This window comes from Ambystoma mexicanum, chromosome 7q (assembly GCF_040938575.1).
Source record: "Ambystoma mexicanum isolate Mex_15411 chromosome 7q, UKY_AmexF1_1, whole genome shotgun sequence".
Classification (NCBI taxonomy): domain Eukaryota; kingdom Metazoa; phylum Chordata; class Amphibia; order Caudata; family Ambystomatidae; genus Ambystoma; species Ambystoma mexicanum.
The window spans coordinates 793,022,943-793,036,987 of record NC_090941.1 but is presented as its reverse complement, the minus strand read 5'-3'; the positions used below and the strand labels follow the sequence as shown (position 1 = coordinate 793,036,987).

The window sequence follows — 14,045 nt, the reverse complement described above, 5'->3', positions numbered from 1 at the left end:
GAAATTCTCATGTTTACAGGTGCAGAAGTGTGGCTACTTTACCCTTAAAGCGCTGAGGACCTTATGCTCTTATAAGTCATTGGTATCTCTTAGCGAATGAAAAAATCTGATCTCCCAAAGACACTAGAGGTCTTGTGTTCCATGCCTTTACCATACATATCATTAGGAAGTACGTTTTTAAGTATGTCTAAAGAACTTTGTGAAGCGCTTCAAGATCCTCTGGATAGGGCCGAAACAATATAAAAGTTTCAACAAATAAATAAATAAATGTCAGCCCTTCCTACAAGGTGGCAATCGTCTGTATCACCACGCTGACTGTAGTCATGGCAATTGAATTCACATTATGAATTACCTCCAGCTACAAAGGAGATCTCAATGTCTGATGTGCCATCATGTAGCCGGGTGAACTTCAAGGGGCTCACGTTGCTCCAGACTTGAAAGGCTTTCTGGATCACCTTCTCCACGTCAGCCTGCGGCAGGTCTGGTGTAAAGTTTAGGATTCTGAAACGGATAGTCAGCAAATGAGTTACCCATGCAGTGCAGAACTGAATCACCAGGACCTCATCCCCCAAAGCCCGGCTTTTACCTGTATGTCAGCTGGGTTGTTTCCCACTTAGAGCGGCTTTCCGAGATCTCATAGTTGGACACATCAGGGTTTCCACACCGTGGTTTCCCAATTATGTCCATTGTGGGTGCGTCCAACTTCCCGGTTACCTCCAACCCAAAGAAGTCTTGCATTTGCTGGAGTTTTTGAGAGAAAGGACTTGCGCTCTTCACTCTGAATTGAGCATCATCGTTCTCCCCGGTGTCGAGGTGGTACAAGCGTTTCAGATATTCCTTGAAAAGTAAAAATCGTGTCTGTTATCATTCTGAAACCAAAGGCACAATTTAGCAAGCTATTGTGAGAATTCAACAATTGATTTCGCTCACTATTAGTTCAATTCGGCCCTAGATCTGCTCATACTGCAATGAGATTTTTCCCAGTGGACCACAAGCATAAGCATCAATGAGGTCAATTTAAATATGATCCTTCTCTATCTTCCCTTTCTGTATTCTGATGTATGTGGCAACCCATTGTTCTGAGCTATCACCAATACTATTCAATACCAGCATAGTGCCGCCGACGTGGATTATCTGTTATCACGGTTCAGCATATAAGCGCTTTGATCATTATTGGCAGCATGGATTTTCATATCACTGCTCAGAACTTTAATCAAGTTCCCATATGTGTGGGAGATAGGAAACCTAAATGGCATCCTGTTACCTTGAGCCAAATAGCGTCCATCTGAAAACCTTGATGTTGGGGCCTAGGAGGGAGCACTGAGCTATCTAAGTGTGCCTGACATGACTGTTTTTTGGAGCGGTGATAGTTAAAAAAAACCTCTGCGGAAGCATTTTAATGAACTGGAAGCCAGATTCAATTTGGTGCTGCAAAATGACAATACCAAAACCAATTAGGCAATCTTAAAGCAATACGAGTTACCTTTGGTTGCCTGGATTGGCTCTGGAGACATCCCCACTACGTGGCTTTCCCAATTCTTTAACATCAGTCGCTGATCATGCAGAATACAGGGGGGTCTTTCTGTGCACCAGTACCACCCCCTCCAGAAGGAAGTAGAGGAAGCAGACTGGTGCCACGTGTACACATCATCCTGGTAGAGGGTAGTGACATGTGGTCTCTGGTTTGATACCATATTATATATGCTTATTTATTTGGCTTCGTTATAAATGTCGTGGTAACAGCAAAAACGCGTGGCATTTTAAATAGCTATGATTGGTGTCCCATCGGATGTGTATAGTTTTGAGCACACAGATAGTGCTACATGGGATAAATAACCCAGCATTACCAATTGCAGTACTTTCTAGGAACTCTATAAAGTAAATATTGCTTGAGTTCCCAGTTCATAGCAAGGGGGTATTTTAAAAGCAAGCGGTATTTACAATACAACTATCACCACTTCATTTCACCAGCAGTTTCTAAGTTTAGAGGTAAAGTCAGGAAAAACCTTCAGCATTGACCTGAAGGTTTTTCCTCAAATTCACCACAGAAAAACCGAAAAAGTTAACAGTGGTGAAATGACTGCTAGCTGTAATTCCGTCAAACCCACAGTGGGTGAATCTGGACACCGCCAGAATTCTTCCAAATGAAGTGTCTATTTACCGCTGTTAAATCCGCCCAACTCGTAATGAGCGCCTTTGCTTTCATAGGACCCCTTGTCATGCTGCATTAAGGGCCCTGAACATGCTTTTGAGAGCAACCTATAATGCCTAGTGTTGCTCTCGCCGAAATGCTCCCCAATATTTTACTTACGCAATTAACGGTTGACAATATTTGAATCCTACATGATTTAATATATATATATATATATATATATATATATATATGGGATCGCGTCCCCCAACTGTACTTTATAAAGTCAAGCCGACCCAACACACAGTCCACGGCCAAACACCTTTTCTGGGTTTTTCTCTTTAATCTTGTTTTTTCTCCTTTTCTGGACCAGTCTTTCTATCTCTTTCCCTATCACCCAGGTAATATGTTCTATCATCTCTTGCCAGAACCGTTGTCCTTATCTTTCCCTTTTTCCTGTATTGCCCCTTCCTTTTTCATTTTATTCTTTCTGATTTTCTCTTCTTATGTGATTCTTTTTTAATGTTGCTGTTGTCTGCGTTGTCTCTCTTTTCATACCCTTTCCCTCGCTTTTTGTCCATTGCATTATGGTGTTTCTCTGTTCTGCTTGTGTTGTTCCACTACCACTTTCTTTAATTTTTAGGCCTGCCATCTCATTCTGTTTTTTTAACCAACCCCCCTCTTCTGCTTCAAAGAATTCTTCCTCTTGGGTAAGTAAGCATATCTGGTACCCTAGCCCCACATCTTACAATTAGTGAGTAACAGTGACAGGAGCCGGAGTTGCCAAGGAGGATTGCGATGTCATTAGTCAGCTGCACCAATTTCTTGATGTCATCTAGTCGAGTGATTTTCGTTTTACACATCTGAATTGATAGCACAACTCTCGTATAGAAGGACATTGAGCTGTCTTTGCTTATATGGAGTTACAATCTCCCAAATATTCTATACAGAATAATGTGCTCCCAGTCATGCATCATAATGACGTCCTACATCACTCAGCAATCCAGTGGCATAAAATAGAAACAACCTGAATGCCTTGTATAGACACATGTATGTCTGTGGGTGTTAATGTGGGCGAGTTATAAAGCACAGACCGAGCTAGCCATCAACTGAAGTGCAGTTCAAGCAGAGGATGGGGTACACAGTAGATGTCAACAGAGGTGGGGTATGGGTGGTAGAATAGTTGTCAGTATATCCTGTCATCATCAGCAAATCATTTGAAATGGGCTTTATTCTTTAAAAATACTTCATGTGGGTACTATATTTGATATAATGCAACATGATAATGGTTTCTCTCTAACTGAAATGGTTAGTAGGTGCCCTCAAGTTAGGAGAATATTGCAGTGTTTAGAAATCCCACCTTATGTTTTCGTAGTGTGCAGGTGTGAACTAATGCAGCTGTGTTTGTCTATTTAAGGTGCAGGGTGAGACATCAGAAGCTGCAGGCATCTACCATAATCTTGGTTTGTGTCATCTGACATCACAACTAAAGAACAGCTGTGCAATTAACCATGATAACTGAATGGATACTATAGACTCGGCCACCTCTGCTGTCACAACCAGAGGATCATAGGTTTATGTCTATTTTATTATCTTCATCTATATTATATCTCAGTTGGAATTATGAATGGGTTTCTGCCAAGAAAGTATTAAACTCTACATTGTCACTGTTAGTGGTTCATGGTATTGTCTTGGCAATTTAGCTCTAGGTAGGAGGAACTTTGTCGCATCATCTTAAAGCGTCCAATCCCCACCAGACGTGAATGGTAGGCCGATGGGGCCATGCATCCACTTGCAAACGCCCTGCATGGGGACACTCAGCTGGTTTATCGGGAACCTTGTCGTAGTTGTACAGGACATAGAGGAGGGGAAGCCAAAGCCATCTTGAACCTGGTTAGAGCCAAATACCTGGCTCTGTCTTGGCTGCCTTTGCAAACGAAGAGCTCAAGTAGAGCCGAGCCCAGCATTGCATCAGCCTCAGTTTCATTCACAGAGTAAATTAAAGTGACACTGTCACCCAGTGACAGTTAAACACACAGCATGCAAACTTCCATTTGCATAGGGCCTCATTACGAGGTGGGCGCAAAGGGATATCGGGCAAAGTTAAGGACATTGGTGCCTGCAATCCCTTTGCCCTATTCCGAGGTCCCTTAGCAGGTCCCTTCCTTAACGCTTGGTTTTACCAGGCGTTATGGACAGGGCCCGTTAAGGGACTTCAGAGCTAATAACGGTACCGCAATTTGCGGTCCCGTTGTTAGCGCCTTCCCCCTTCCCATTGAGCCCTATGGGGGCTGAAATGGGAATGGGGAATGGCTTTTTCAATGGGGACTTACTGGTCCTGCAAAGGTCGTAATAGACCGCTAAGTCCCCATTGAACGAGGGCAGACTCGGTACCGGTATTGGAGGTAGTCATGGCGCTAATAGCACCATGACTACCTCCAACCTCGGAATGAGGCCCATAGAGTACTTAGTTTATTGCCAATTAGTGCATTCATGGGCAAATCGCTAGTTTAAAGGATATTTTCCTTTGGCTGCCACAATTGGGATCACTTAAAAGTGATTCTGTTGGATGTGCTCTACACAGACAGACACACTTATGTATGGTGTATTAAACTACAGTGTTTGCTCCAAGGTTAAGGAAAATGTTGGTCATTTACAATGTGCACACCACAGGCTTAAGCAGCCCTTAACTTTCTTATTGCTCTTTCACTCATGAGCCATGTTTCTCTCCGAAAAGAAAAGTGTAATAGATGGTGTACTACACTGTTTGGAGGGCAATAAGGGCAATAGGGGTTTGCCGTGGACATTTTCCCTACTATATAAGAGGCTTCTTTTACTACCCACTTAGGTCATGGGGCAATTTCCATGTGGTCTTCACGTATTAGCCAGTTTGTGAATGAGACATTGAGAGGTCACACTGGTTAGGGCATGGGGGATAGTTGCCTAGTCCTGAGGCTTTCTACCTGCCACAGAGCCCTTTAACCTTTGTCTTCAATCTCCCACCTTCCAGGACATGTGGATGCTGCATGTTGCTCCCACATGTGCCTGCTGAAAGATTGAGGATAGCTCGCGTAGGGTATAAATGCACAAGAAGCTGTGCACAGTAACCAGCTCCAAGGTTGTGTGTAACTATGACGACAAGCAGCTGACCTTTTCACACAGTTTTGTTTTTGTGTTTCTAACTCTTGAAAGTACAGTTGCAAAATACAGGGGATTGTTTAGACCAACATTACTTTGCATTCTGTTAGGTGTATAGTTCCATTCAGGCTGGTGAAAATAAAGCTGCAACCCCCCCTTTGTTTAACCTTAACATAAGGTTTTATGTACGTCAGGTTGGCTTATATTAGGATATGTGCACTTTTACGTCATTTTTATGAAACAGAGAATTATTTGAATTCTTTCAAACTGTATATTAACTGACTTTTTATAAGTGGGATCTGAGAGGATATGTAGTAATTTATCTAGAGTGCAGCCTGCGATCATATACCCTGTTACAGAAAGTGTGTGGTCCTGGACATATCATTTGGTTTCACTGAGATGTATTTTCTAAATTTGGGGTGCCTGGTTCAGGTTTCCTGTTAAGGGGTCAGTGAGACACAGCATTAGGTATGGGGTTGTTTGTGGGAGGCATAGTTGAGGATGCCAGGTATTGGGTTTTTATAGTTTTTATCGGGTTGCAGAAGCAGGATGACAGGTATGGGTTTTGTGTTTGAGGTTGAGGAGGTAGACATATTTTGCCGGCTCAGCTCACTTTTGTCACTTAGAGTAAAACCAGGCCCCAAGGCTTGGCTCCATCTCGGCTCTGCCCGTGAATTCTGTTGCTCCGCCACCTCTGACAGGGCATGGTCTAGTTTTGTTTTTATCTCCTTTAGATAGGCTTCCCCTGGATATTTCTAACTTTTGAATGTTCATTTTTGCAGCTTGAAATTCTGGTTGATGGTTGATCCAGTGGAGGACCTAACTCATAAAGGTTTCCTGGACCTGGCTGGGCATGAATGCGATTCTCAGGCGGCAGGTCTGGCACCACGCAAAAACCCACCAATACTATTATTATTATTATCCTTGTAAGAGGAGGGTTGTGGTAATTAATATATTAATTAATAAAAAGTGTTGACGGTGAAAACAATTAAACACAGCACGTTATTATTTTTTCTTTTTAACATGACTCCGTGCCCATACGCATATCGCCAGACATGACTAAACAGTGATTTTGTGAATGGAGCTGGCGCACGTTCTTTTTGGCCTTATTCCATGGGTGACTCATGTGTTTAATGATTGCTATCTCCATCGTTTAGGAAGGCAGTAAAGAACGAGTCACAGCTGACTATTGCTTCTACCGCTATAGCAATGAGAGTGGATCGATCGTAGATCGGAAGGAAAACGCACCAATGGTAATCAGTGTAACTGATCAGGGCACTTCAACCCCGCCTTCTCCAGCAGTAAACCGGCCCATTCACAGCTAGAGGCTGTACTAAAGTGAGGGGTCTTTGGATCCTGTGAGTGGGCGTGAGCTCCAAGGCTGCGACATTAGTATGTACCTGGAAGCGTATACTTACCTCTGCCAGCTGCCTTTTCTTCGCTTCGTTCCCCAAGTCTGGGCCTGCTGCAGGGAAGGCCGACGCGCAGGATACGCAGAGCACCAGGAATGCGTGAAGCCTGGCCATTCTTCCCTGAGCTCCTGCCGGCGACTGGGAGGCTACACTCCTGTTCTGAGACCCAGCCTCGCAGTCCCACCTCTCTAGAACCCCTCTCTGCTTAAATAGGGAGTCCAGGCATCATCACGCCGGGCTCTATTGCTCAACTCTTGCAACTTCCTGCGGCTCGGCTCAAACAAAGCAAAAACAAGGTTTCTGATGAAAAGGTGACACACACTGGGCATTTGCCAATCCCTCTCTTCTCGTCACCCTCCCAGCCCTCTCCCGCACGCATGTGCACATCTTGAAGCACATCGAGTGCGCCATGTATTGCTCCCCATATACGCGAGACCAAAAAAACAATACCAATATGTTTTAACCTCTGTAATTTACATAAACATTCAGAATTCCGAAACGTTTGAGATTTCACATAAAAGTATTATTTGTGTATAATCATTAACCTTTCCTTTTGCTGTTTAAGTGGTATCATTTTAGAATATGCAGTTTCATGGAATGTTGCTTTATTGGTATTTTAAAGTATGCATTGCGCATTTTTTCTATGGTGTGTTCTGATTAAATATAGAGAATTTGGACATGAAATCGTCAGCAAGTGGGACTCATTTAGATTCCAATGGAAACAATTTCCTAAAACAAGGCCCTAATATTTGACAGTCGCCTGCCTGATCCCCTCTGGCAAGGCGTTTTACATAACTCTGCAGCAGAAGTCAGGGTACCAGGCGCAGTGTGGGAAGGCGGTCAGCAAATCTTCAGAGCTTTCGGTATCCTGTTTAGTCTCCGTCTTCAGCACTCTGAGCGACCACGTGCACATAGAGGCACCAATGCAAACATTGCTCCTGCCAAGGGGATGTTGGCGTTACCCCTCACCCAGTGAAATAGCAAAGGAAAGGATATCAAGGATCGGTTCTGCAGGCATTGCCCAATCTTCACTGCCCACATTTATAACCTGGGAAAGGCTGTCCGTCAGGCCCTTATTGAAGTCTCCTGAATATATTGGAAGCCAGTTTTCCTTAACAGTTTCTTAAGCCATTGTTCTCCTATCCATATGTGGTGCTGGCACAGGCGTACGATGGTGGCGCGGATTCCCTGGTATTCTTATGGCCACCTGGGCACAGGCACTCATGTGTTTCCCTCCCCTGTCATTTACCAATGTCCATCTTAAATGAGGCACCACCAATCGGAAACCTCATTAAAAGGGAGCGCATATCGCCATCAGACATTTTTCCAGATATTGTCCAACCACGCAAACCGCGTGTAGACCAAAGCGAGATCGATCTTTTTAAAGCCATCCCATGCATTTGTTTCACCCTGGGTAGGTCTGAGCGCACAGCTTGGGAGCTTGCAGGTCCCATTCATCAGCAGTTTACTGGACCAGACGTTAAAGGAATGTTCCGGGCAGAGAATATTATTGTCCCTATGGTTCGGCCATGTGGTTTTAACCATAATTCGATAGATCGTACAAACATTTCCTATGCACCTTGCCCAAGTTTTCGTCTCTTCAACACAAGCAAAATCAGGCAGCAGGGCGCAGCCATTTTGTGATAATCTTATCACTTTCCGCATTGCCCTGGGTGACCTGCGTTTGCAGCACTAAATCATATACCCCGCCCCTGATCCTGACATCACTAGACGTGTACCGCCCATTTCACAACGCCAAAGCACGTCTCGAGTCAACATTCTCTGTGCCTCAGCTACTGATGTGTGGCCATGGAAATGGCAGGAAGCCTCTTTCCCCGACAAGTATAAACAGAGCGTTTCACAACACACAACAGCAGATTTTCTATTCCATTCCTCTCACTGTATTTCTTTGAGTATTCTGTGACTCGTTTCTGTGCTCTGGTCAGCTACCTTCGTTGCTTGTAGCCCGTGTGAACAGATACCAGTACCATCGCTATAATTTATTTTCGTTTCTTTACCACACAATGGCAACAATAATGCCCTACCTGTATGAGCCCGAGTATTCCGAGGAGGAATTACTGGAAAGAGCAAGCTCTGTAGACGATGGGGATTTGGACAACAGTTGGGCGGACGTTTCAACAGGTGAAGAGCCTGGGCCTAGTCGCATGGACGGTGTTTCCACATGGTGTACCTGCAATCGGTGCGCGCTAATGCCAACCAAGGTGGAGAACTGCTGCTGCCGAGAAAACTCTGGATGCTTGTCCTACATATGGCAAGGCGATCCACAGCCGCAGTGCGTTACCGAGCTGCCAGACTACACGGCAGTCTATCTCACATGGTCCGTGTTGAGGATTTTGATGGTGCTTATGCACGAACTTCGCGCAACAGTTCGCCCTCGTAATCCAAGCAACGAGTAAGTGTAGTCTGGTTGGGATGTCAGTTAGGCCACTACCATTTGAAGGTTGTCCCCTATATTCTCGTAACTTCAAGATATCATTGTCATATCTGTTTAGTCTTGCAATTCTCTAGTAATAGTCTCATGAAAGTCGTTCAATATTGTGCAGTGTCTAGTTAGCATTTGTCCTAGCAAAAATGCCATTGTATACAAGAATTGTCATTGAAACTCAGGTTTAATACACTTATCTTGGTCATTTAAAAACAAATTGTATCTTTTTCTTTCATGGGTGGTAGCAGCTGGTGGCCTATCGTTCGTACACATGGTGGCTTCATGGGAGGCTTGGACACCGCGTTCGACGAGCAGTGGTCGAAGTGAGCGGGAGCGGTGCTCCTCTACTTTTTTAAATGATCTTTTACAGCTCCTATACTTTTATTTTAAAAAGAAACTGTTCCGGAATGGTTTTGTTTTAAAATAAAAGTGTAGGAAGAAGTTGAAACTTGCCCTTTCAGTGCACTGCACTGAACATTCCCTTGCAAGTGTTTGGTGATGTGTATTGTGTGTGGGAGGGGACGTGATGATGGGGTTTGTGGGGAGTGGGTGCAGGCCAGCAGGGAACATAGTTCCACTACTTCTTTTCGTACACTTCGACCACTGTCGACGAGTAATACCTGCCTGTGTCGTTGGCGCCATTAGACAAACTTTCCCCAGCAACAGAGGGGATTTTCTCTCGCCGAGCTGCAACCAGACCTTTACAATGTGTAGTATTTTTGTGCCATCAAAATAAGAAACCAAATAAAACACAACATATTTTTTATCTGTGGTTGTTTCAGTTTTTAAGTGAATCAAGTTTGTCTCAATTCAGCAGTGTTCCAGTGCCTTGTCTGCACGCCTCCCGGCCCATCCATCCACCCCTGACTTTCAAAGGCAGTTCGCGCCTGTGGATGTGCGCTGACATGGGGGGCTGTAAGGGGCACGAATGGCCAAGGTGCCAAACAACATTTAGTTTAACAAAGGTAGCGGGCGCCCCTCTCTCGCAAGAACAGACATGATAACCTGTTCAGTGGTTATTAACCACTTGAGAGTTCGCAGCCACTGCTTTTACTCACTGTGCCTTTCACAGATGGGAAATATCCATTTGCATATCAGTCTTTGTCCTGCCCAGGGGCAGTCCAGCACCGAAATACAATGGCAATTCCAATCTGAACGAGAGTACCACCAGCAACCCCATACACGTGTTTCACCCTTGTTGGGGATCATCAGTGAGGTGAAGCTGATGCCTCTCTAAGCACAGTGAGAGGGAGACCACGTCTGGTTGCCCCCAGGAGACCTAGGGTTACCAATCCCAGGTTCCTTAACAAATAGTTTAACAAAGGTAGCGGGCGCCCCTCTCTCGCAAGAACAGACATGATAACCTGTTCAGTGGTTATTAACCACTTGAGAGTTCGCAGCCACTGCTTTTACTCACTGTGCCTTTCACAGATGGGAAATATCCATTTGCATATCAGTCTTTGTCCTGCCCAGGGGCAGTCCAGCACCGAAATACAATGGCAATTCCAATCTGAACGAGAGTACCACCAGCAACCCCATACACGTGTTTCACCCTTGTTGGGGATCATCAGTGAGGTGAAGCTGATGCCTCTCTAAGCACAGTGAGAGGGAGACCACGTCTGGTTGCCCCCAGGAGACCTAGGGTTACCAATCCCAGGTTCCTTAACAAATAGTTTAACAAAGGTAGCGGGCGCCCCTCTCTCGCAAGAACAGACATGATAACCTGTTCAGTGGTTATTAACCACTTGAGAGTTCGCAGCCACTGCTTTTACTCACTGTGCCTTTCACAGATGGGAAATATCCATTTGCATATCAGTCTTTGTCCTGCCCAGGGGCAGTCCAGCACCGAAATACAATGGCAATTCCAATCTGAACGAGAGTACCACCAGCAACCCCATACACGTGTTTCACCCTTGTTGGGGATCATCAGTGAGGTGAAGCTGATGCCTCTCTAAGCACAGTGAGAGGGAGACCACGTCTGGTTGCCCCCAGGAGACCTAGGGTTACCAATCCCAGGTTCCTTAACAAATAGTTTAACAAAGGTAGCGGGCGCCCCTCTCTCGCAAGAACAGACATGATAACCTGTTCAGTGGTTATTAACCACTTGAGAGTTCGCAGCCACTGCTTTTACTCACTGTGCCTTTCACAGATGGGAAATATCCATTTGCATATCAGTCTTTGTCCTGCCCAGGGGCAGTCCAGCACCGAAATACAATGGCAATTCCAATCTGAACGAGAGTACCACCAGCAACCCCATACACGTGTTTCACCCTTGTTGGGGATCATCAGTGAGGTGAAGCTGATGCCTCTCTAAGCACAGTGAGAGGGAGACCACGTCTGGTTGCCCCCAGGAGACCTAGGGTTACCAATCCCAGGTTCCTTAACAAATAGTTTAACAAAGGTAGCGGGCGCCCCTCTCTCGCAAGAACAGACATGATAACCTGTTCAGTGGTTATTAACCACTTGAGAGTTCGCAGCCACTGCTTTTACTCACTGTGCCTTTCACAGATGGGAAATATCCATTTGCATATCAGTCTTTGTCCTGCCCAGGGGCAGTCCAGCACCGAAATACAATGGCAATTCCAATCTGAACGAGAGTACCACCAGCAACCCCATACACGTGTTTCACCCTTGTTGGGGATCATCAGTGAGGTGAAGCTGATGCCTCTCTAAGCACAGTGAGAGGGAGACCACGTCTGGTTGCCCCCAGGAGACCTAGGGTTACCAATCCCAGGTTCCTTAACAAATAGTTTAACAAAGGTAGCGGGCGCCCCTCTCTCGCAAGAACAGACATGATAACCTGTTCAGTGGTTATTAACCACTTGAGAGTTCGCAGCCACTGCTTTTACTCACTGTGCCTTTCACAGATGGGAAATATCCATTTGCATATCAGTCTTTGTCCTGCCCAGGGGCAGTCCAGCACCGAAATACAATGGCAATTCCAATCTGAACGAGAGTACCACCAGCAACCCCATACACGTGTTTCACCCTTGTTGGGGATCATCAGTGAGGTGAAGCTGATGCCTCTCTAAGCACAGTGAGAGGGAGACCACGTCTGGTTGCCCCCAGGAGACCTAGGGTTACCAATCCCAGGTTCCTTAACAAATAGTTTAACAAAGGTAGCGGGCGCCCCTCTCTCGCAAGAACAGACATGATAACCTGTTCAGTGGTTATTAACCACTTGAGAGTTCGCAGCCACTGCTTTTACTCACTGTGCCTTTCACAGATGGGAAATATCCATTTGCATATCAGTCTTTGTCCTGCCCAGGGGCAGTCCAGCACCGAAATACAATGGCAATTCCAATCTGAACGAGAGTACCACCAGCAACCCCATACACGTGTTTCACCCTTGTTGGGGATCATCAGTGAGGTGAAGCTGATGCCTCTCTAAGCACAGTGAGAGGGAGACCACGTCTGGTTGCCCCCAGGAGACCTAGGGTTACCAATCCCAGGTTCCTTAACAAATAGTTTAACAAAGGTAGCGGGCGCCCCTCTCTCGCAAGAACAGACATGATAACCTGTTCAGTGGTTATTAACCACTTGAGAGTTCGCAGCCACTGCTTTTACTCACTGTGCCTTTCACAGATGGGAAATATCCATTTGCATATCAGTCTTTGTCCTGCCCAGGGGCAGTCCAGCACCGAAATACAATGGCAATTCCAATCTGAACGAGAGTACCACCAGCAACCCCATACACGTGTTTCACCCTTGTTGGGGATCATCAGTGAGGTGAAGCTGATGCCTCTCTAAGCACAGTGAGAGGGAGACCACGTCTGGTTGCCCCCAGGAGACCTAGGGTTACCAATCCCAGGTTCCTTAACAAATAGTTTAACAAAGGTAGCGGGCGCCCCTCTCTCGCAAGAACAGACATGATAACCTGTTCAGTGGTTATTAACCACTTGAGAGTTCGCAGCCACTGCTTTTACTCACTGTGCCTTTCACAGATGGGAAATATCCATTTGCATATCAGTCTTTGTCCTGCCCAGGGGCAGTCCAGCACCGAAATACAATGGCAATTCCAATCTGAACGAGAGTACCACCAGCAACCCCATACACGTGTTTCACCCTTGTTGGGGATCATCAGTGAGGTGAAGCTGATGCCTCTCTAAGCACAGTGAGAGGGAGACCACGTCTGGTTGCCCCCAGGAGACCTAGGGTTACCAATCCCAGGTTCCTTAACAAATAGTTTAACAAAGGTAGCGGGCGCCCCTCTCTCGCAAGAACAGACATGATAACCTGTTCAGTGGTTATTAACCACTTGAGAGTTCGCAGCCACTGCTTTTACTCACTGTGCCTTTCACAGATGGGAAATATCCATTTGCATATCAGTCTTTGTCCTGCCCAGGGGCAGTCCAGCACCGAAATACAATGGCAATTCCAATCTGAACGAGAGTACCACCAGCAACCCCATACACGTGTTTCACCCTTGTTGGGGATCATCAGTGAGGTGAAGCTGATGCCTCTCTAAGCACAGTGAGAGGGAGACCACGTCTGGTTGCCCCCAGGAGACCTAGGGTTACCAATCCCAGGTTCCTTAACAAATAGTTTAACAAAGGTAGCGGGCGCCCCTCTCTCGCAAGAACAGACATGATAACCTGTTCAGTGGTTATTAACCACTTGAGAGTTCGCAGCCACTGCTTTTACTCACTGTGCCTTTCACAGATGGGAAATATCCATTTGCATATCAGTCTTTGTCCTGCCCAGGGGCAGTCCAGCACCGAAATACAATGGCAATTCCAATCTGAACGAGAGTACCACCAGCAACCCCATACACGTGTTTCACCCTTGTTGGGGATCATCAGTGAGGTGAAGCTGATGCCTCTCTAAGCACAGTGAGAGGGAGACCACGTCTGGTTGCCCCCAGGAGACCTAGGGTTACCAATCCCAGGTTCCTTAACAAATAGTTTAACAAAGGTAG

At 45.8% G+C, this 14,045-nt stretch overlaps 1 protein-coding gene across 1 annotated transcript in view; it reads right to left on the bottom strand.

Annotated features, from left to right (window-relative positions):
• LOC138527749 (matrix metalloproteinase-18-like) overlaps positions 1-6,886 on the bottom strand; it is a 39,716-nt gene extending 32,830 nt beyond the window's left edge. Inside the window, exons 1-3 of the mRNA XM_069639035.1 lie at positions 6,688-6,886; positions 587-837; positions 353-501 (exon numbers count right to left, since the gene is read on the bottom strand). Coding sequence (XP_069495136.1) covers positions 353-501; positions 587-837; positions 6,688-6,795 — 508 coding nt within the window. The 5' untranslated portion in view covers positions 6,796-6,886. The remainder of the gene's footprint in view (positions 1-352; positions 502-586; positions 838-6,687) is intronic.
• Positions 6,887-14,045: the final 7,159 nt, after the last annotated feature.